Raw genomic sequence first — 20,218 nt, 5'->3', positions numbered from 1 at the left:
TTCCATAACAGCAGCGTCAAGAGCACGTCATGACGTACGGCGCTTCCGGAGAGCGCCTTCAAAATAAAACGTTTGAGAAAAAAAGCTGAAACAATGAAAGTTTATTCATCCAATTATTTAAATTAAGGTCATTTAAATTGAACTAGATAAAATACAATAAAATAAATAAATGAAGGATTCTGGTTTGATTAGGTCACTCAAATTAAATAAATAAAATAATATTGATTCTGTAGCATAAAGACAAGCTGTGTTTATGATTTAATGTGATAATTTAATTAAATTAAACAGGTCACTGATACTTTCTTTATTTCTTTAAACACGAGAATAAAAAATAAAAATGAATTTTATTGATTCTTTCAGCAGCAAACATCAAAATCAGATTTACAGAAATAAATTAAACTAAAATAAATCAATAACTGTAGGAATAACCCTCACACACAGTTTGATCCTTCACATGGATCACATGGACTCTTCAGGTGATCCAGGTAAACTCAGCTCTTTCAGGCATCTCGTCCTGTCCACACATGCACTGATGACTCATGGGTGTCTCCACATTAAGACCTCCTCCTATGTCTGGTCTGAAGTCCTGGTCCTGATCCATTTCACTCAGTTGGTCCTCTATGTTTTGTTTAACATTCAGGTGCTGTCTGACCCAAACAGACCTCTCTGCTTTCATTAATCATGAAACTCGGCTCAAATTAAAACACAAAGATACATGCTTTTATTCTGACAACACACTCACACGACTTCCTGTGTTATTTAGACTTTTTTTATGACTCCAAAAAAACAAAAGTTCCTCCGTGAGAACCAGCTCATGATGAAACCTGCAGGTAAGAGGGAGGACTAGAACCAGGCCCAATGTTGGCATGATGTTGGGTCAATGTTGGCATGATGTTGGTGTGATGTTGGTGTGATGTTGGTGTGATGTTGGTGTGATGTTGGGTCAATGTTGGTGTGATGTTGGTGTGATGTTGGTGTGATGTTGGTGTGATGTTGGGTCAATGTTGGTGTGATGTTGGGTCAATGTTGGCATGATGTTGGTGTCATGTTGGGTCAATGTTGGCATGATGTTGGTGTGATGTTGGGTCAATGTTGGTGTGATGTTGGTGTGATGTTGGGTCAATGTTGGTGTGATGTTGGTGTGATGTTGGGTCAATGTTGGCGTGATGTTGGTGTGATGTTGGGTCAATGTTGGTGTGATGTTGGTGTGATGTTGGGTCAATGTTGGTGTGATGTTGGTGTGATGTTGGGTCAATGTTGGTGTGATGTTGGTGTGATGTTGGGTCAATGTTGGTGTGATGTTGGTGTGATGTTGGGTCAATGTTGGGGTGATGTTGGTGTGATGTTGGGTCAATGTTGGTGTGATGTTGGTGTGATGTTGGGTCAATGTTGGTGTGATGTTGGTGTGATGTTGGGTCAATGTTGGTGTGATGTTGGTGTGATGTTGGGTCAATGTTGGCGTGATGTTGGTGTGATGTTGGGTCAATGTTGGTGTGATGTTGGTGTGATGTTGGGTCAATGTTGGCATGATGTTGGTGTGATGTTGGGTCAATGTTGGTGTGATGTTGGTGTGATGTTGGGTCAATGTTGGTGTGATGTTGGTGTGATGTTGGGTCAATGTTGGTGTGATGTTGGTGTGATGTTGGGTCAATGTTGGCATGATGTTGGTGTGATGTTGGGTCAATGTTGGTGTGACGTTGGTGTGATGTTGGGTCAATGTTGGCGTGATGTTGGTGTGATGTTGGGTCAATGTTGGGTTGATGTTGGATTGATGTTGGGTCAATGTTGGCCTGATGTTGGGTCAATGTTGGCCTGATGTTGAGTCAATGTTGGATTGATGTTGGATCGGTGTTGGGTCGATGTTGGCCTGATGTTGGGTCAATGTTGGCCTAACATTGGTCTAATGTTGGGTTGATGTTTGGTCGATTGATGTTGGCCTGATGTTGGACTCAGGACTGTCTCTGTGATTTGGATTCAGTATCTGGTCTCCAGAAACTGAAGTCACCTGAGTTCCGACCACAGGTGAGACGATGTGTTTGTTTAGATTTTGTATAATTAGCTTGAATGCTAACATAGATTAGCAGTGGTGTCATTTCGAGTCGCGTGTTTGCTGAATATTTTCTGTGTTTTAACGAGCTCATTAGATCATCTGTTCATCTGTTTTCTGATTTAATGTTTTCTCCTCAGAGGAGCTGAATGATTTTATTTTGGCAGCATAAAAAGAGGAAATGCTAATCTGAAGCCTAAATGACAAAATGTAAATCAGACATTAGCAATTCAAACTCACTAACAAGGCCAGAGCTGAGTTTATACTTTGGTGGGCGAGACCAGTGTTGAACGAGGTGAAACTTTAATTTATTCATCTGATGACATCGGCACAGGTGACTCAGTGTTTCACCTCTAAAAACCACAGAAGAAGAAGAAACAAGTCCGAAGATCAGATGACGACGAGCTCGACAGACTCACAGGATAAAAACATTCAAAGTTCGTCGTCTGCTCGTTTGAACATATGATCATGTTTATATAAACAGAAATGGCGTTCGTGATGGCGGCGCTGACGTGATGTCACATACCACCGTGAAATCCTGTCTGAGCTTTGATCAGCGTCTTCGACAGGAAACAGATCTGCGATCAGAGCGACGTCCTCTCAGCTGAACGTCGTCTCAGGTTTGGACGGTTCAGGAGGACGACAAAGAGACGAAGAAGAGTCGCTCGGGATCAGACATAATCACATTAGTCATACTGTGGTGTTGTCATGGCAACACAGTGTCAGTCTGCTGGTCGGTCACGGTCACCAGAAGATGAACCGACATTCATGATGACTGTAGCTTAGCACAAAGACTGGAAACAGGGGGAAACAGCTAGCCTTCTTTTGACTAACCCGGTGTCTGCTGGGTAATCTTGGCGGATCTGAGAGGATTACTTTGATCCAACACACCCAGCAGAACCCGACATACCCAGCAGAACCCGACACACCCAGCAGAACCCGACATACCCAGCAGAACCCGTCTGATGTCACGTCATGGAAACATTCAGTAACATGAAGTCTGTAAAGTAACAGAGTTTCTCTGTGAGGTCACTTTACTGAACATTATTCTAACGTTATTCTAACGTTGTAATCATGTTTCTCTTCAGTCCATTCTTTGGATGTAATTCCTCGTCTGGGTTTGTTTGTTCTCGTCTTGGTTCTGACTTTGTTGGTGTTATTCTAACGTTATTCTAACGTTGGCTCTGGCTGTTCATCTGTGAAGAACGTTTCCAAACATGAATCATTAAATAATTTAAGACTTTGTGCAGTGAGTCACTTCATTACAAGGAAACTCTCGTTTTGTTAGTTTGGCATGTTTTCAGTCGTCCATCTGTCAGACAGCTGCACTGTCAGACGAGCCGGGCCGAGCCGAGCCAAGCTAGACTGAGCTTCCGTCAGCACCGTGTGGGTGGATGTTTACCTGTCTGAGACACCTGTTCACGTCTGAACGAGCTGCCTGCAGGTTTAAATACTCTTTATTACATCTGATGGAGGCTCACGCCCCTCTCAGCACAGTCACGGACGGTCCAGGACAGAAGAACCAGAACCAGAAAACAGAACAGACGTCTCCTTCAGCAGGTTAAAATAATCTGCATCAGATCAAACCATGTCACATGTTCTGCAGACGTCACGTTCACGTCTTTTCAAACATGGTGACACGTGCTGCTGTATAATGTCATTAAACGTTAAAGCGCCCCCTGTGGTGGTTTGATGAATGACAGCATGACACAAAAAGTTCAGAAAGGTTTTAAATGATTTTATTGTTTTGTAGCTAATTTACATCAAGCGCTTCACTGAACTTTGATTCGCTGCTGACCGATAAATATTTTTCTGCTTCGTCGACTTTGATCAAACTTTTCTGTAAAAATTCAAAATTCAAGAAAAAAAATCACACGAGATGAAAAATATACAAAACACACACCAAGAAAGAAAACACACACCGAGCCTGAAAGAAACACAGTGTGTGTTAATGTGTGAGTGTTTGTGTGTGTGTGTTAATGCGTGAGTGTTTGTGTGTTAATGTGTGAGTGTTTGTGTGTGTGTGTGTGAGTGTTTGTGTGTGTGTGTGTTAATGTGTGAGTGTTTGTGTGTGTGTTAATGTGTGTTTGTGTGTGTGTGTTAATGTGTGAGTGTTTGTGTGTTAATGTGTGAGTGTTTGTGTGTGTGTGTTAATGTGTGAGTGTTTGTGTGTTAATGTGTGAGTGTTTGTGTGTGTGTTAATGTGTGAGTGTTTGTGTGTGTCTTAATGTGTGTGTGTTAATGTGTGAGTGTTTGTGTGTGTTAATGTGTGAGTGTTTGTGTGTGTTAATGTGTGAGTGTTTGTGTGTGTTAATGTGTGAGTGTTTGTGTGTGTGTTAATGTGTGAGTGTTTGTGTGTGTGTGTGTTTAATGTGTGAGTGTGTTTGTGTGTGTGTGTTAATGTGTGAAGTGTGAGTGTTGTGTGTGTGTGTGGTGTGAAGTGTGTGTTGTGTGTGTGTTTGTGTGTGTTTAATGTGTGTTTGTGTGTTTGTTGGTGTTTGTGTGAATGTTGTGAATTGTTTGTGGTTGTGTGTGTGTGTTAATGTGTTGAGTGTGTTGTGTGTGTGTTTAATGTGTGTGTGTTATGTGTGTGTGTGTGTGTGTGTTTGTGGGTGTTATGTGTGAGTGTGTGTGTGTGTGTTTAATGGTGAGTGTTTGTGTGCGTGTGTTAAGTGGTGTGTGTGTTCAGTGTGTTGTTCAGTGTGTGTTTGTGTGTTTGGACTGGGTCTGATGGTTCTGATCCATCTTGTTGGTTATTTACAGGTTCTGACCGGGCGTCTGAATTGTTAATTAAAATAAATAAATATTAAAATGAATTAAAATAAATCATAAATCATAAATATGAACTTTGACCTTCACTCTGATCATCAGAACAAATTATAATTAATACAAACATGCTGAGAAACCTGATCCAGCTCCGCCCAAAACCAGGTCCAGAACAAAGACCACACCCACCATGCAGCACATTCACACACCTGAACCTTACCTGTCCACTTCCTGCATGACCCTTCACTTCCTGTGACCAACTCAGGCTACAGGAAACACTCAGAAACCTCCTGTGTCCTTTCCTGAACACTCCTCCTGAACACTCCTCCTGAACACTCCTCCTGAACACTCCTCTTGAACACTCCTCTTGAACACTCCTCCTGAACACTCCTCCTGAACACTCCTCCCAAACACTCCTCCCAAACACTCCTCTTGAACACTCCTCCTGAACACTCCTCTTGAACACTCCTCTTGAACACTCCTCCTGAACACTTCTCCTGAACACTCCTCCCAAACACTCCTCCCGAACACTCCTCCCGAACACTCCTCTCGAACACTCCTCCTGAACACTCCTCCTGAACACTCCTCTTGAACACTCCTCCTGAACACTCCTCCTGAACACTCCTCCTGAACACTCCTCTTGAACACTCCTCCTGAACACTCCTCCTGATCACTCCGAGTCAGAGAAGACACTCAGAGATCTGCTGAGTCGTCATGATGCGACGTTTTGTTTTATTGATGTGAAACTACAAGTTCAGAAGATGGACTACAAAAAGCTCCATCTTGTCCTCACTGTGTTGTTCCATGAAGGACGCTTGGTGAAGGGAACAGACGTGTCCTGTGAAGGAGATAAGGAGCTTTAGTGCTTCCTCGTCTCCTTCAGAGGACTCAAACTCAGAACAAAAAACACGATCGGACCAGAACCAGTCTACCCGACACCGGTCCATCTCTAAACACCTCCATCCAACTACAACCTCCATCCCCCCATCCCTCGACTCTCGTCACTGTAAAAACAAATAAAATATATTTTTACGGTAATTTTCCATTTAGTAAAAATTGTTTACAAATAAATTTACAATTTTTAACCCAAAACTGTTATTTTAAGTTTTATTCAAATAATGACAAACAGAAACGTTTCTTAATTATTTCAAATTTACAGACATTATCTGTAATTTAAAATTTTTAAATTTAAATATTATGTCTCTAATGACTTCAATTAATGAAATTAACAAGTTATTTATCATTTTTGTACAGAACCATTTCTTCATAACGATGATAACGTGGCTCGTTATTCACATTTTTTGTCCACACTGACTAACTAAATGTTTAAACTTTTTTCATGATAGAAATCTGTAAAATGATTTTTGACAGTCATTGAACTGTTTTCTTTTTTACAGTGTTCCCTCCTTCCCGTCCTTCATCCCTCGTACAGCCCAACCTCTCGTTCACCTTTTTCTATGACCTGTGGTCACCTGTAGTAGCCCCGCCCCCTGGCTGTGGGCGTGGTCTTTGTTAACCAGCTGGTTTAATCACCTGTAATCTTCGTTGCATAACATCGTGACAATATTGCACCACGTCTTCATGTGTGTGTGTCTCTGCACACGCACACACAAACATTAATATATTATAATAACCAGCAGTGATGTCATAAAGATATTCTCATATATGTTCATTTATATTTCATACATGACGCACGCACACACAGTCACGCACGCACGCACACACACGGCTGCATCGTACACGTGTACACGTCAAACACGTCAGTCCGAAGCGTCACGCGTGTCCTGAAGCTTTTACAACAATAAAATGGGAACGTGAGTAAATCCAACGACCCAAAGAAAGCGATGGAGTTTCGTTTGGACGTGTTGATTTTTACAGACTCAGTCCCCGTTAGAAATTGTCATAAAAAAAATATATATATATTTATATTCATATTTATATGTTTGTTTATTTATATGTGTTTATTTAAGTTAAACATGAAGTAAGTTTGTCGACACGAGAGGAGAAAGAAGCAGAAAAAGTGGAAGAGAATAAAAGAAGACGAAACCTCCCCACAGCGAGGAGCGTGCACACACACACACACACACACACACACACACACACACACACACGGCTTAGCGTGTTTGTCTGCGGCGTCGATCTTCGTCTGGAAGCGTGATCGATCCGTTGGTGAAGCCGTTTGTGTCTGGAGGGAAACTTTCACCCTGGATTCTGACTCGCAGGTCAGAACAGCCCCGCCCCCTCTACCTGTACAGGTGTGTGTGTGTGTGTGTGTGTGACCGGCCTCATCATGTGACCGTCTTCTTCTTCTTCTTCTTCAGTCATGAGACATGCTAAAGACCTCGTCCAAATGTCGGAGGTCGGACACTCGTGTCTCCGTCGTCTTCGATGCATGCACAGATTCAGCATATGAGTTTTAATAATTATTCAAACGGCCGTTAAATCGTTAAATAATGCCTCGCGAATATTCAACACAGAGCCGAGGGAGCAGAACGAGTCCTGACCCGCGAGTAGGTCCATGAGAAAAAGGACTCCTCGCCAGGACAGACTCAGCAGGATCGGGGCGCCCAAGCTCCTCGGTCGTCCCCCTTTCCTGTCCTGAAGGAGGCAGAGGAGGAGGAGGAGGAGGAGGAGGAGGAGGAGATATAAAAAGGCGGAGCCTCCGTCTCAGGTGGAGGTGTTTCATGACTTGAGAGGAGGCAGGAGCGGCGGTGAGGTGGTCCATCCCTGCTGGGTCACCCTCTGCTGTCTCTCCGGTCCTGGACAGACCTCGTCCTCATCGCGGTGTGGACGTCACATGGTTCACACGTGACATCAGAACGCCTCACTTCCTGTTTGAATCAGCTGTTCAGCTGCGTTTTGATGCCAGGTGTGAACGGCGCTCGTTAAACACTGATGAAGTCTCTAATTACACGTCAGCGATCCCGTCTGCCTCAGAGTCGCTTTCGTTCCATCGCCTTGAGGTGTCACTTCCTGTTTGTCTTCGTTCGTCTCTCGCCGACTCTGCTGGAGGACGGACGGGTGGGAGAGGCTGGCTCGGCCGTCAGGGTGGAGGGTGGCGTCGGTTGGTGGTCTGGAGGGAGGAGGGGGCGGCGAGCCGGGTGCAGCATCACAGCCTCTCCCGGGTCGGGATCCAGATGTAAGGCCCTGACTGCTCCTCAATCACCGACTTCACTTTATGGTAGACCTCCTCGAAGCTGTCGCCCTCCACCACAGCTGCAGGGCGGAGGAGAAGATGGAGGAAGAGGAGAAGATGGAGGAAGAGGAGAAGATGGAGTATGAGGAGAAGATGGAGTATGAGGAGAAGATGGAAGAAGAGGAGAAGATGGAGGAAGAGGAGAAGATGGAGGAAGAGGAGAAGATGGAGGGGAAATCAGAATCAGAAAAAGCTTTATTGCCAAGTCAATTTTACACATACAAGGAATTTGTTCTGGTGTCGTTGGTGCATAACAAACATTCTCTAAATATAAACTATTGAAAATTAAAAATATAACAACAGAAAGGACGGAGCTGTTTCCCCTAAAACACACTGCACGCGTCACGGCTCCGCAACACACACAGAGCTTCTGTTGTTCACGGAGCCGGACCATAAACTCAGCACAGAGCAGACAATCAGCTACAAAATACAAAATAAAACCCCGGTTGATTTTCAAAATAAAATACTGTGTTCACCGCAGATCGAGTTTCATTACAAGAACACGTCATAATGGGCGGGGCCGACCTGAAGTCAACAGGTGAGGGGTTTTCAGGTGTAATCATTGATGACACCTCACATCCTTTTTATAAGGACACCAGAAAAAAGATGCGGCGTGGAATGTCATCGTAGGAGTCACAGAGACTACAGCCGGAAATGTCGCGTGATCTCGTGCGTTCTAGCGTCGCTCGGTGCGCATCACAAACGGATCATGTGTGAACTGACTGACGGCGGAGTTGGCTTCTGCAGGAGGAAGTTCATCGATTCATTCTGATCACAGTCTGACGTCCTCTGCTGGGATTTGAACCAAATGTGTCTGAAATGTTGAAACGCTTGTTAGAGTACCTCACGCTGACACCTGGTGTTTAAAATGAGTACTGCGTCGAACATTAACTTTAATCTGGTCTGAGACCAGAAATATGGACTCTGTTGTCTCTGGAGGAGTTTTAGGATCCTCCAGTAGATTTAATGAACGTACAGCGGAGGAAAAACTGGCTTATGTCTCCGGGGACGGTGAGTCGGCACAGGTACCAGTTTTAGAAACCGTCTCACCTGAGAAACACTCGAGGAAGTCCTGCTCTAATTTGAGGGCTCGGTCCATCCCTTTCCTGGCCTGCTCCTCCGTCAGGCGAGTGTTGATCTCTCTGTTCAAACATAAAATCACATCATATCCTCACAACGTGCAGCAGGTTAATCTTAAACGTATGAAGAATATTTTCAGAACATACAGGACGTTCTCCAGGGACTTGGGCCGGACAAAGATGGCGATGGGATGAAGCTGAGCGGCCTGTAGTCTCCGCACGGCATTGGCCGACACGTCCAGGATGCAGTGCTTCCCCTGCTGCTCCACACATTCAGAACAAACGTGACGGGTCTCATCGATCAGTTCGTTACACAGAAGATTAAAATAATTCAACGTGCTGCTACCGACCTGCTCAGCCACCTCGCGGACGCTCTGGACACTGGTACCGTACAGGTGACTGTTGTACTGGCCCGCCTCGATGAACCGATGGCTCTGGATGTCCTTCTCCATCTGTTCCCGTGACGACACAAAGTGATAGTCCCGCCCGTCCACCTCGTACTCCCTCTTAGGCCGCGTGGTGTCTGTCGGCAAAGAACCAAACAACATGACAGCGCTGACACCGGGTCAGAGAGCCCTGAGACCGGGTCAGACAGCGCTGACACCGGGTCAGACAGCCCTGAGACCGGGTCAGACAGCCCTGAGACCGGGTCGGACAGCGCTGACACCGGGTCAGAAAGCGCTGAGACTGGGTCGGACAGCGCTGACACCGGGTCAGAAAGCGCTGAGACCGGGTCGGACAGCGCTGACACCGGGTTGGACCGATAGCATAGTTACTTACGCGGGACACAAGATCCAAACTTATCAGGGAACTCAGACAGCAGGTCGTCGTTGATCCGGTCTTTGACAGGCCCGAGGATGATGATGGGCCTCGCGTAATGCACTGATGAAGGATGAAGAGGAGTGATCAGTAAGAGTTCAATAAAAAGACAATAATCAATAACGTGATGTTGACGTCCTCACCTTCCACCTGGGTAACCGTCTCATAACTGTGAGAGGTTTTATCTCTGCCTGCAGACAAACACACAAACACAAATAAAATATTACAAGAAAATATTTTTAATGACAAAATGTCCAATTAAAGAAGATGTAAATTAGGCCTGCTGGGTTTGTGTGAGTGGAGTGACAGCAGGAAAGAGTCCGTGATGGTAAAAGACGGACTGCTCGTCTTGTCTCGTGTCCTGTGCTGTGTTGTGTCGTGTAAACTGTAATCAGAGTCAGTCACGTCTGAACAGCTTGTCATGTCGTGTCTTCTTGTGTCACGTCTCGTGAACAGCAGCTCGTCGCGTCTCGTGAACAGCAGCTCGTCGCGTCTCGTGAACAGCAGCTCGTCGCGTCTCGTGAACAGCAGCTCGTCGTGTCAGCGATGTCTTGGCTCGTCTGTAGTTACCTTGAGTGCTCAGGCTGTCTCGGCCGTGATCCTGAAACAGAACCAGAACAGGTTTACACACTGAGCCAGTCAGAACCAGATTAAAGCAGCGAAGGCGAGTCAACGTACCCTCTCTTTGGTGTTCACACGAGACCACTCTTTCCTCTCCACCCTGCAGAGCCCGAGAACAGAAACAATCAGGTAAAACGGCTAACGAGCTAAACGTTTGGTTTGTTCTCTGACCTGACGAAACGTTGGACTAACGTTACAGTAACTGATGAGACCCCCCTCCCCACTCACAGTGTGTCTGACCTGTGCTTGCTGGGGATGAAGCCGACCTCCTCAGCCTCATTCTGAGGGCTGACCTTACGGGCTTGCCACCACTCCTCGTCCCCGCAGTCCAACACGTGGAGGACGTCCCCGAACTTAAAGCCCAGCGCCTGGCTGAGGAAGCCGCAGTCTGCCGTCTTATCGTAGTCAAAGAGCGCCCTGAGGGGGATCAGTCACATGACGTGTTTTATACTGAGACGAGTTCAGACTGACAAAGAGCATCAACACGTTGATTATCTATGTGTCTGTGTCGGACTGAACCGGACTGAACCGGACTGAACTGGTTCTGGTCAGACCTGATGTAGAAGCCTCTCTTCGGGTTGCTCCTCAGAGTCGTGGTGCCGGAGCCCATGCTGCTGTTCATCAGCTGTTCTCTCAGGTCGTGGATCTTTGCCTCAAACCGGCTGTACTCTGAAAGCAGAACACAGCGTCATCGATGATGTCATGACCACAGTCAGCTGACTCGTCTTGATCTGTCGTTACCGTCGGGTCTGTACTGAGCGATGATCGTCACTGTCTGTCCGGCGTTCTTCAGCGCCGCCGCCGCCTGTTCATGCGTGGCCATCCGGAGGTCCACGCCGTTCACCTGCCGCACACACACACACACACACACACACACACACACACACACACCGTGACACGTCAACACCTGAACGAGGCGTTCACTAACGAGCATGAACTTAACGAGGGTTAAAGAGTGCTCACGCTGAGGATCTGGTCCCCTTTGTGCAGCTCTCCGCTGAGGTCAGCCGGTCCGCCCGCCAGGATGAACGAGATGAAGATCCCCTCGCCGTCCTCGCCGCCAACAATGTTGAAGCCCAGACCCGTGGAGCCGCGGTGGATCAGAACCCTGCGAGGCTCCCTGCAGCAGACCGCCCATCAATAATCAATAATAATAATCAATAAACTGTGTTAACACGTCATCAGAGACGTGAAGACGTGACAAACGCCGCTCACCTGGGGATGTCATCATCTCCCATCATGCCGTGCAGGACAGGAGAGAACCGACTGGGTGAGGTGGGAGTGAGGGCTTGTGGGTAATCTGACCCGAGATAGTTGGGGTGGCTGAGCTCCGTGTCCATGTGAGAATACGCTGGGAAACACAGAGTACACAGAGTACACAAGTACACAGAGTACACAAGTACACAGAGTACACAGAGTACACAAGTACACAGAGTACACAAGTACACAGAGTACACAGAGTACAAAGAGTACACAGAGTATTAAAGAACATTAATGAGAAGTTTTCTTTATTTTAAAAGTCTCAAAAAGGAATAACCCGATCAGAACCCGATCAGAACCTGATCAGATTTCTCTGCAGAGAAATGTTCTCTGGGTTCTGGTCTGGTTCTAGTTAATACACATGGTTTGGTCCGGGTGTGGTAGAGGTGCTGGGTGGAGGTGGTGCATGTAGGTGCTGGGTGGAGGTGCTGGGTGGAAGAGGAGGTGCTGGGTGGAGGTGTTGGGTGGAGGTGCTGGGTGGAGGTGCTGGGTGGAGGTGCTGGGTGGAGGTGTTGGGTGGAGGTGCTGGGTGGAGGTGTTGGGTGGAGGTGCTGGGTGGAGGTGCTGGGTGGAGGTGCTGGGTGGAGGTGTTGGGTGGAGGTGCTGGGTGGAGGTGTTGGGTGGAGGTGCTGGGTGGAGGTGCTGGGTGGAGGTGCTGGGTGGAGGTGTTGGGTGTAGGTGCTGGGTGGAGGTGCTGGGTGGAGGTGCTGGGTGGGTGGAGGTGTTGGGTGTGTTGGGTGTAGGTGCTGGGTGGAGGTGCTGGGTGTGTTGGGTGGAGGTGTTGGGCGGAGGTGTTGGGTGGAGGTGCTGGGTGGAGGTGTTGGGTGTAGGTGCTGGGTGGAGATGCTGGGTGGAGGTGCTGGGTGGGTGGAGGTGTTGGGTGTGTTGGGTGTAGGTGCTGGGTGGAGGTGCTGGGTGTTTTGGGTGTAGGTGCTGGGTGGAGGTGCTGGGTGGAGGTGTTGGGTGTGTTGGGTGTAGGTGCTGGGTGGAGGTGCTGGGTGTGTTGGGTGGAGGTGCTGGGTGGAGGTGTTGGGTGGAGGTGCTGGGTGGAGGTGCTGGGTGGAGGTCTTACTGCTGGTGAGGTCCGGTGGGTTGTAGTTGTTGGTCAGGTACAGGTTGTTGGGCTTGGCCACCCGGAGGTAAACCACCTCAGCCGTGTTCTTCAGAGCTCCCACCGCATCCTCGTGCATCACGTCCTCCAGACACACGTTATTCACCTGAGACAGAACCAGAACCACCAGGACCAGGATCAGAACCAGAACCACCAGGACCAGGATCAGAACCAGAACCAGAGGTCCTACACTCATGATGTCATCCTTTGTATTCATGTTTCCACCCTAACGAGCATCAGCTGATTAATTTTATGAATGATCACGTTCATTGATTGAACGTGTCTCATGTTTCAGTCGTGATGAACTGAAGCGTGTTTTTAGCGTGTTCCTGTCCAGCAGATCATTGATCACATGATCACCATGGATACTGTTGAACTCTGAACTTTCCTTATTCAGAGGATTCAAACAGCTGATCACTTATTAATGAGTGTGTGTGTGTGTGTGTGTGTTACTCTGTGTGTGTGTGTGTGTGTGTGTGTGTGTTACCGCTAATATCTTGTCTCCGATCTGCAGCCGTCCGTCTTTGTGCGCCGCTCCTCCCTCGATGATCTTCGTCACGTAGATGCTGTTGTCTCCGGGGATGTGTTGGTTCCCGACTTGTGTGTGTGTGTGTGTGTGTGTGTTACCGCTAATATCTTGTCTCCGATCTGCAGCCGTCCGTCTTTGTGCGCCGCTCCTCCCTCGATGATCTTCGTCACGTAGATGCTGTTGTCTCCGGGGATGTGTTGGTTCCCGACTCCTCCCGCGATGCTGAACCCTAACCCTGAGGAGAGAGGAGGCCCGGTCAGTCACTGAGTCCAGAACCTCACACAGGTCCGGTCCGGTCCACGTACCTTTGGGCCCCTTGATGAGTTTGATCTCGGTGACCTTCTCGGCGGCCGGTTTCCTGCGGAGGACGTAGAGTCGGACGATGGCGCCGGCCTCCTTCAGAGCCTCCACCGCCTGGCTGTGCGTCACCTCGCGGACGTCCACGTCGTTCACGAACAAGATGCAGTCGTTCACGCTGACAGATAGAAAACACAGCGTCAGGTTCTGGAGGAGAAACCGGGTCAGACTGACCTGATCTGAGGTCAGACTGTTAACGAGGGGTCAGAGCGATCAGCTGATCATCGACATCATAAATCTTGTTTAAATAATAATGAAATATTTAAATTATAAATGAATATTTAACTATCTTCGTCTTCAGGTTTAATTACAGCTCAGCGTCTCGTTAATGAAGTCGGACTCCGGGGAGCGACGAGCTTCACGCTGTGATTACAAGAACAGCTGATCTGTTCACCTGAGGCGTCCATCTTGGGCCGCGGCTCCTCCGGGGATGATTTTGGTGATGAAGATACTCGGGTCGTCGCCCACGTGAGGGTTGTCTGTTCCTCCTGCTATGCTGAAGCCGAGGCCCGAGTTCCCCTACAGAACAGAACCAGAACCGTCAGAGACCAGGATGAGGTCATTAACATGATTAATGTGATTGCATTAAGCACTCACTCTCTCCAGCGTGATCTCCTCATACTCGATCTCTCCTTCAGTCCCGTTCACCTGCAGGGGGCGCCGTCACAGTTAATTAATATCATTGTTAACACAAAGTAAGTCTAATGCTGACTCAGCATTTCCCTCCTCACTGGTTGTGGGATTTCCCAGCAGCTCCTGAACTCATCACTGAACCAGAACCTGTGAATCGGACCACTGAGAGCTTCTGAATGAGACCTACATGACACCGGGTCCAATTCAAGTTCAGAACCACAGAGGAAGCGGAGGACTTTCAGTGTGACCAATCAAACATCTTCTCTGACTGACACCATCATCATCATCATCATCATAGAGATGAAGGTCATTCTTACGTATGGAGATCCATCGAGCGTGTCGGTGTTCACGACCACGGGAGGAGTGTTCCCCTGCAGGAGAGGGAGAACGTTCAGTCAACGCTGAGAGAACATTATCATGATGATCATCCACATGTGATTAACACAAACACTTAGAGAACGTTTAGGAACACTCAAAAAACGTTTAAAGACGCGGACAGTCCAGCAGCAGCTGATCTCACTGCCTAGTCCAGCAGCAGTCAGCCCAGAACCAGAACCAGAACCAGACCCAGCAGCAGCTGATCTCACTGCCTAGTCCAGCAGCAGTCAGCCCAGCTCGGCGTCTGTCTTTCAGCCTTTTATTTCACCAAGCTCTCACCAACCACTAAAAGTCAGTCCCACATTTACTCTTGTCCGGCGGCTTCTTGCTCGCTCACTCTCTCCTTTTCTCTTCTTAGCTTCCTCCGTCAGCGTCCTCTTCACTCTCTGCTCCTCTGCCATCATGTCCATAGAAGCTGCTGAGCCTGGTTATACTGTTAATGCTCGCCCAGCTCCTGTTCTGGCACAACACCAGCTCTGCTCCCCGTCAGCATATCTTCCTGTTAAAACTTCCTGTCTGATTGACCTCCAATCACCTGCAGTCTGATAACGCCAATGTTAACGCCACAGTTCGCCTCAGATTATATTTAGTCCTCAGAATATATTTAGACCTCAGATTATATTTAGACCTCAGAATATATTTCTCAGATTATATTTAGACCTCAGATTATATTTAGACCTCAGATTATATTTAGACCTGGCTGCTGACTCTTCGTTTTGAGATGACACCTCGGCGCCCTCAGCAGGATGCCACTCGCCTCGCCTCTCCTCGCTGTAAAGCCGTTAACTCGCTCTGACCTCTGCCGAAAAACTCAATGTCAGGTTTAAAAATGGATCTGATGGCGAGCATTAAGCAGAGAGGCCTTATGGGTAATCTGGGCACAGCTCCATGTGCTCAGACCTCAGAGAAACATTTTTAAATTTTACAGTCATTTACTGTTTTTTATAATTACAGACATTATATAAATTAAAGTAAATTAAGGAGCTGATGGTCCGATCGATCAGTGTATGAGTAAATAACGATCAGTCACACTGACGCCACACACACACTCAGCTGTTTGTGGTGCGTTCAAGGTCAGGACAAAGACCGGGGATGATGTAATCCACTTGTCCTTAAATCAATAAAAACTTTTTTCTCTCTGATCATTGAAACGTTCAAACACGTCGACACGTTAGCGTTGATTCTACTTCCTGTTTGTTTAACTTCCTGTTTTATGAGTAAAGTGATGACATCACGCTGACAGGACAGATAAATGGTGTCGGTGATCAGACAGACGAACTGACGAGATGACGATGATGACGATGGCGGTAATGACGGGCGGCGCCGGTCACTGAGGTCTTACCAGTGTAGAAACGGCGGAGGTGTACATCGGAGTGTGTCCTGTCGACATCAACACAGGCTGTAAAACAACAGAGGACAGGGTGAATGTGCCGGGCGTGACGGGGCACACGGGTACACAGAGGTCCGGATGGGTTCATCTGAGTCCACCTAAACTGGGTCAACACGACCCGACCAGGACCAACATCCTCAACAAGATGAATATATGAAGATCGTGTGTCAGACCTCAGATCAGTTTTCAAACATTCAGAGAAACAAAATCAGAACCTGATAAACACACACACACACACACACACACACATTAAACCTGTAGATTCACACAAAGCTGGATGTCGACTTTAAAATCATCAAAGTTTGAGCAGCAGCTGTTTTCATGATTCACAGAAGAATGACTTCAACGTGTAAACACGTTAACACGTTTCCAGCTTTTCACAAAGTTGAGCTCAGATAACTCAAACACACACATAGAGTCCTTCAGGGTCACAAATCATTTGTTACACAGCTCATGACGGTCGATGAAAAGAAACAAAGATCCACGTTCAGATTTCAACAAACAGCTGCAGCCTGGATCCTGGAAACCAGGTCCTGGAAGACCTGAGGCAGTGCATTGAAGGTTATTGTAACTGGACTACCACTCAGACATGAGCTGGACGATGTAGGACAGGACAGACCTAAACATCAGCTGCTACATGAGCACATGGCTCCTTAGACCAGGAAGGAAGGAAGCCATTTTACCTCACCTGGAGAGACAGAGGAGGAGGTCACGACACGATCAGTCAGCTACAGAAAGCACAAACCAACAACCCTCTACAGCACGAGACCCTGAAGAATCACAAGGACAGGGTGTCCACGGCCCACAGGTGACCTCAACGACCCACAGGTGACCTAAACGACCCACAGGTGACCTCAACGACCCGCAGGTGACCTAAACGACCCACAGGTGACTTCAACGACCCACAGGTGACCTCAACGACCCACAGGTGACCTCAACGACCTGCAGGATGGAGGGGTCTTTAACCCTTATGGGTCCACAGGAACCAGCAAAATATCAGGACTGAGTCGTCATGACATGAGGTCGTCATGACGCTGTGAAGAACTAGCCATCTTCATCGTGGTGATGACCTCACTGAATACTGTGTGATGTCATAAACATAGAGTGTCTCCTGATCAACATAAAAAACAAAATGTTTGGACCTTCATGTTTCATCGTACTTGAACAGAACCACCTCCAAAACGATGGCAGAACTCCAGAAATAGAAACCGGGCCGAGCTCGGGTCCCAAAACACAGAACGACATCAGCCAGCTGCTTTAATATGACGGCAGAAAAACATGGAGCTGAACTCACGGGTCGAGTTTCTGAGTGGACGCCTTAAACACAATGTGTCATCATCATTATCTGTGAGTCATCCTGATCACATATCAGCTGATAACGAGCTCACATTAACGCTCATTAGGACGGATGTCTCACTCTTATTAAAGTCTTTCAACAGACATGTCGTCTCCTCAGGTAAACCCCGCCCCCTCAGAGAAATGGATCGCGGCCCTTCTTCAACCTCCTCATTGTGTGGTCACCTGAGACGGATCATGTCTGATTGATCGTCACCGCTTACAAACTGTCTGAGTGTTTCTACAGCAAGACTTCATTAAAGCTCAGATCATGTTCCTGCTGATGTCGGCAGCTGAGCGGCCAATCAGGTGAGCTTCTCTGCATTACATCACATCAACACCTGAGCTCGTCTATAATCAATATTCTCGCAGATGATCGCACACTGAGAGCAGACTGACACAGATCCAGTGTCGTATTGGACTTGACAGGATGTTATAATGTTACCTTAATGTTACCTTAACGTTATTATGTTATAAACTTTCACTGTTTGTCTGCTGATGTTTGAAACAGAACTGGAACCGGACTCTGCCCAGACGGGTCAGAACATGCTGTGCTGTTGTGTGTCCTGTGTGTTTGTTATTGTGCTGCAATATGTTTTAATGTTTCTGCACATGAACAGTCGCTGCAAGCTACTCTGGTGCAGTACATCAAATGTAATCGTTCATGTTTACGTTTCATACTGTACATGGTCCCAAAAAAAAAGGAGCTCGGACCTGACAGAGGGACGACGGACCCGGTCTGAAGTCCAACACGGACCAGGAAACCTCACCTGGCTACAAACACCAAGAACCATCAGGTCAGAACAAAGCTTGTATGACATCATCAGAAGATCAGAGAGAACACCCAGACCTCAGCACCAACCAGAACCACAGAGACCAGACCAGACCGGTTCTGTGACTGAATGTGTGTGTGTGTGTGTGTATGTGTGCTGTACCTTGACAGGTGAGATGTGTGTGTGTGGCGTGTATCCGTGGATGGCCTCCATGGCGGCGAGGTTCTTGTCGCTCATATGAAGCATCTCAGCACTTTTGCCCGGAGCCAGGTGAGCTGGACTGTGCTCCAAGGGGGGCGTCTCCTCATCCTGATACCTGTACTTCTGCACACACACACACACACACACACACACACACACACACACAGGTCAGCTTGTATGTTTCATGTATGCCGCTTACTTTATTTAAACGTTTCCTGGAAACACGAGAACGATGTATTGATGGACCGGGCAGCGCCGTGACTCATCGCTGCTCTTCTTCCTCTAACCTGAGCCCCCTCAGCCCCCCCCCCCCCCCCGTTTCTCCAGGCATCACGCCAGCAGCCCGCTGTGTTAGACACACATGCTCGGTGTCATGCTAAGTGTGAGGACTCTACACGCGTGTTTTCATCACAAACACGTGAAGGTGGAGATCCCACCCCCCACCTGAAGCCCACAGTGCTGCAGGCGGGTCGGTTCTGATCAGGTTCTGGAGTATCATCTGACTCCTGGCCGTCGGCCTGATGACCAGCAGACGGAGGGGGAGGAGCCTCTGAAACCCCTCAGCTCAGACCGGTTACCTAGCAACCGGAGGTAGGACTGCAGCGCCCACAGCCGGGCCTGGCAGCACCAGTCCGATCAATTACACGAGACAGCAAGAAGAACCGAGGACGACACTGGGGGGGGGGGGGATGCTGCAGAGGCGGGAAAAGCTTCTGGACCGACCCTCCCCCATCAGGACCAACCACAGACCACCATCTGTCCCCGTGGTGCGTTCAGTGACAGTCTGAATTATGAGAGACGACTCATCAGCTGATGACAGCATGACATCATCAGACTCATTCAGACATCCCATCACAACGTCCACACAACGTCCACACAACGTCCACACAACATCCACACAACGTCCACACAATGTCCACACAACGTACACACAACGTCCACACAACGTACACACAACGTACACACAACTCAGGTCACCAACCTAACATTAACCTAACGTTAACCTAACATTAACCTAATGTTACCCTAACGTTACCTGAACCTAACCTTCCACAGTTCACAAGAGAAGAACCACATGGACCGAACCAGACCTTATTTTACATGGCACTAACGTTAAACTAACGTTAAACTAATGTTAGTTTAACGTTAAACTAATATTGTATTTATTCAGGTTTTGTAACCTCCGACCATCAACATGAGGAAGATGAAGACACACACCAACACACACTAACACACTTACACACACTAACACACTTACACACACTAACACACTTACACACACTAACACACACTAACACACACCAACACACACATTAACACACTTACACACACTAACACACTTACACACACTAACACACACCAACACACACTAACACACACTAACACACACATTAACACACTAACACACACTAACACACACATTAACACACTAACACACACATTAACACACTAACACACACTAACACACACATGAACACACTAACACACACATTAACACACTAACACACACTAACACACACAAACACACACAAACACACACAAACACACTAACACACACCAACACACACAAACACACACAAACACACTAACACACACCAACACACACTAACACACACAAACACACACCAACACACACTAACACACACAAACACACTAACACACACTAACATACACTAACACACACAAACACACACTAACACACACAAACACACACAAACACACT

The 20,218-nt window shown here is 47.5% G+C and overlaps 1 protein-coding gene across 13 annotated transcripts in view; it reads right to left on the bottom strand.

The window, feature by feature from the left end:
• Positions 1–7,101: 7,101 nt before the first annotated feature.
• Positions 7,102–20,218, bottom strand: part of dlg4a (discs, large homolog 4a (Drosophila)) — a 53,015-nt gene continuing 39,898 nt past the window's right edge. For 5 of the 13 annotated variants that reach the window (XM_027273946.1, XM_027273945.1, XM_027273943.1 and 2 more), the window contains exons 2-23: positions 18,457–18,618; positions 16,139–16,195; positions 14,736–14,789; positions 14,383–14,433; positions 14,180–14,304; positions 13,734–13,903; positions 13,623–13,663; positions 13,387–13,482; positions 12,861–13,005; positions 11,744–11,879; positions 11,492–11,648; positions 11,270–11,372; positions 11,083–11,197; positions 10,757–10,945; positions 10,586–10,628; positions 10,478–10,508; positions 10,051–10,098; positions 9,869–9,970; positions 9,439–9,611; positions 9,236–9,348; positions 9,060–9,151; positions 7,102–8,029 (exon numbers count right to left, since the gene is read on the bottom strand). In XM_027273946.1, the coding sequence (XP_027129747.1) occupies positions 7,923–8,029; positions 9,060–9,151; positions 9,236–9,348; positions 9,439–9,611; positions 9,869–9,970; positions 10,051–10,098; positions 10,478–10,508; positions 10,586–10,628; positions 10,757–10,945; positions 11,083–11,197; positions 11,270–11,372; positions 11,492–11,648; positions 11,744–11,879; positions 12,861–13,005; positions 13,387–13,482; positions 13,623–13,663; positions 13,734–13,903; positions 14,180–14,304; positions 14,383–14,433; positions 14,736–14,789; positions 16,139–16,195; positions 18,457–18,618 (2,310 nt within the window). In that variant the 3' untranslated portion in view covers positions 7,102–7,922. Of the gene's footprint in view, positions 8,030–9,059; positions 9,152–9,235; positions 9,349–9,438; positions 9,612–9,868; positions 9,971–10,050; positions 10,099–10,477; positions 10,509–10,585; positions 10,629–10,756; positions 10,946–11,082; positions 11,198–11,269; positions 11,373–11,491; positions 11,649–11,743; positions 11,880–12,860; positions 13,006–13,386; positions 13,483–13,526; positions 13,664–13,733; positions 13,904–14,179; positions 14,305–14,382; positions 14,434–14,735; positions 14,790–16,138; positions 16,196–18,456; positions 18,619–20,218 lie in introns of all 13 variants that reach the window. The other 8 variants (XM_019273051.2, XM_019273052.2, XM_027273941.1 and 5 more) reach the window with 8 other exon arrangements.

The sequence above is a fragment of the Larimichthys crocea genome, chromosome XXII (genome assembly GCF_000972845.2).
Source record: "Larimichthys crocea isolate SSNF chromosome XXII, L_crocea_2.0, whole genome shotgun sequence".
NCBI lineage: Eukaryota > Metazoa > Chordata > Actinopteri > Sciaenidae > Larimichthys > Larimichthys crocea.
The sequence above is the reverse complement of the archived record's forward strand: the minus strand, read 5'-3'. Positions and strand labels throughout refer to the sequence as shown.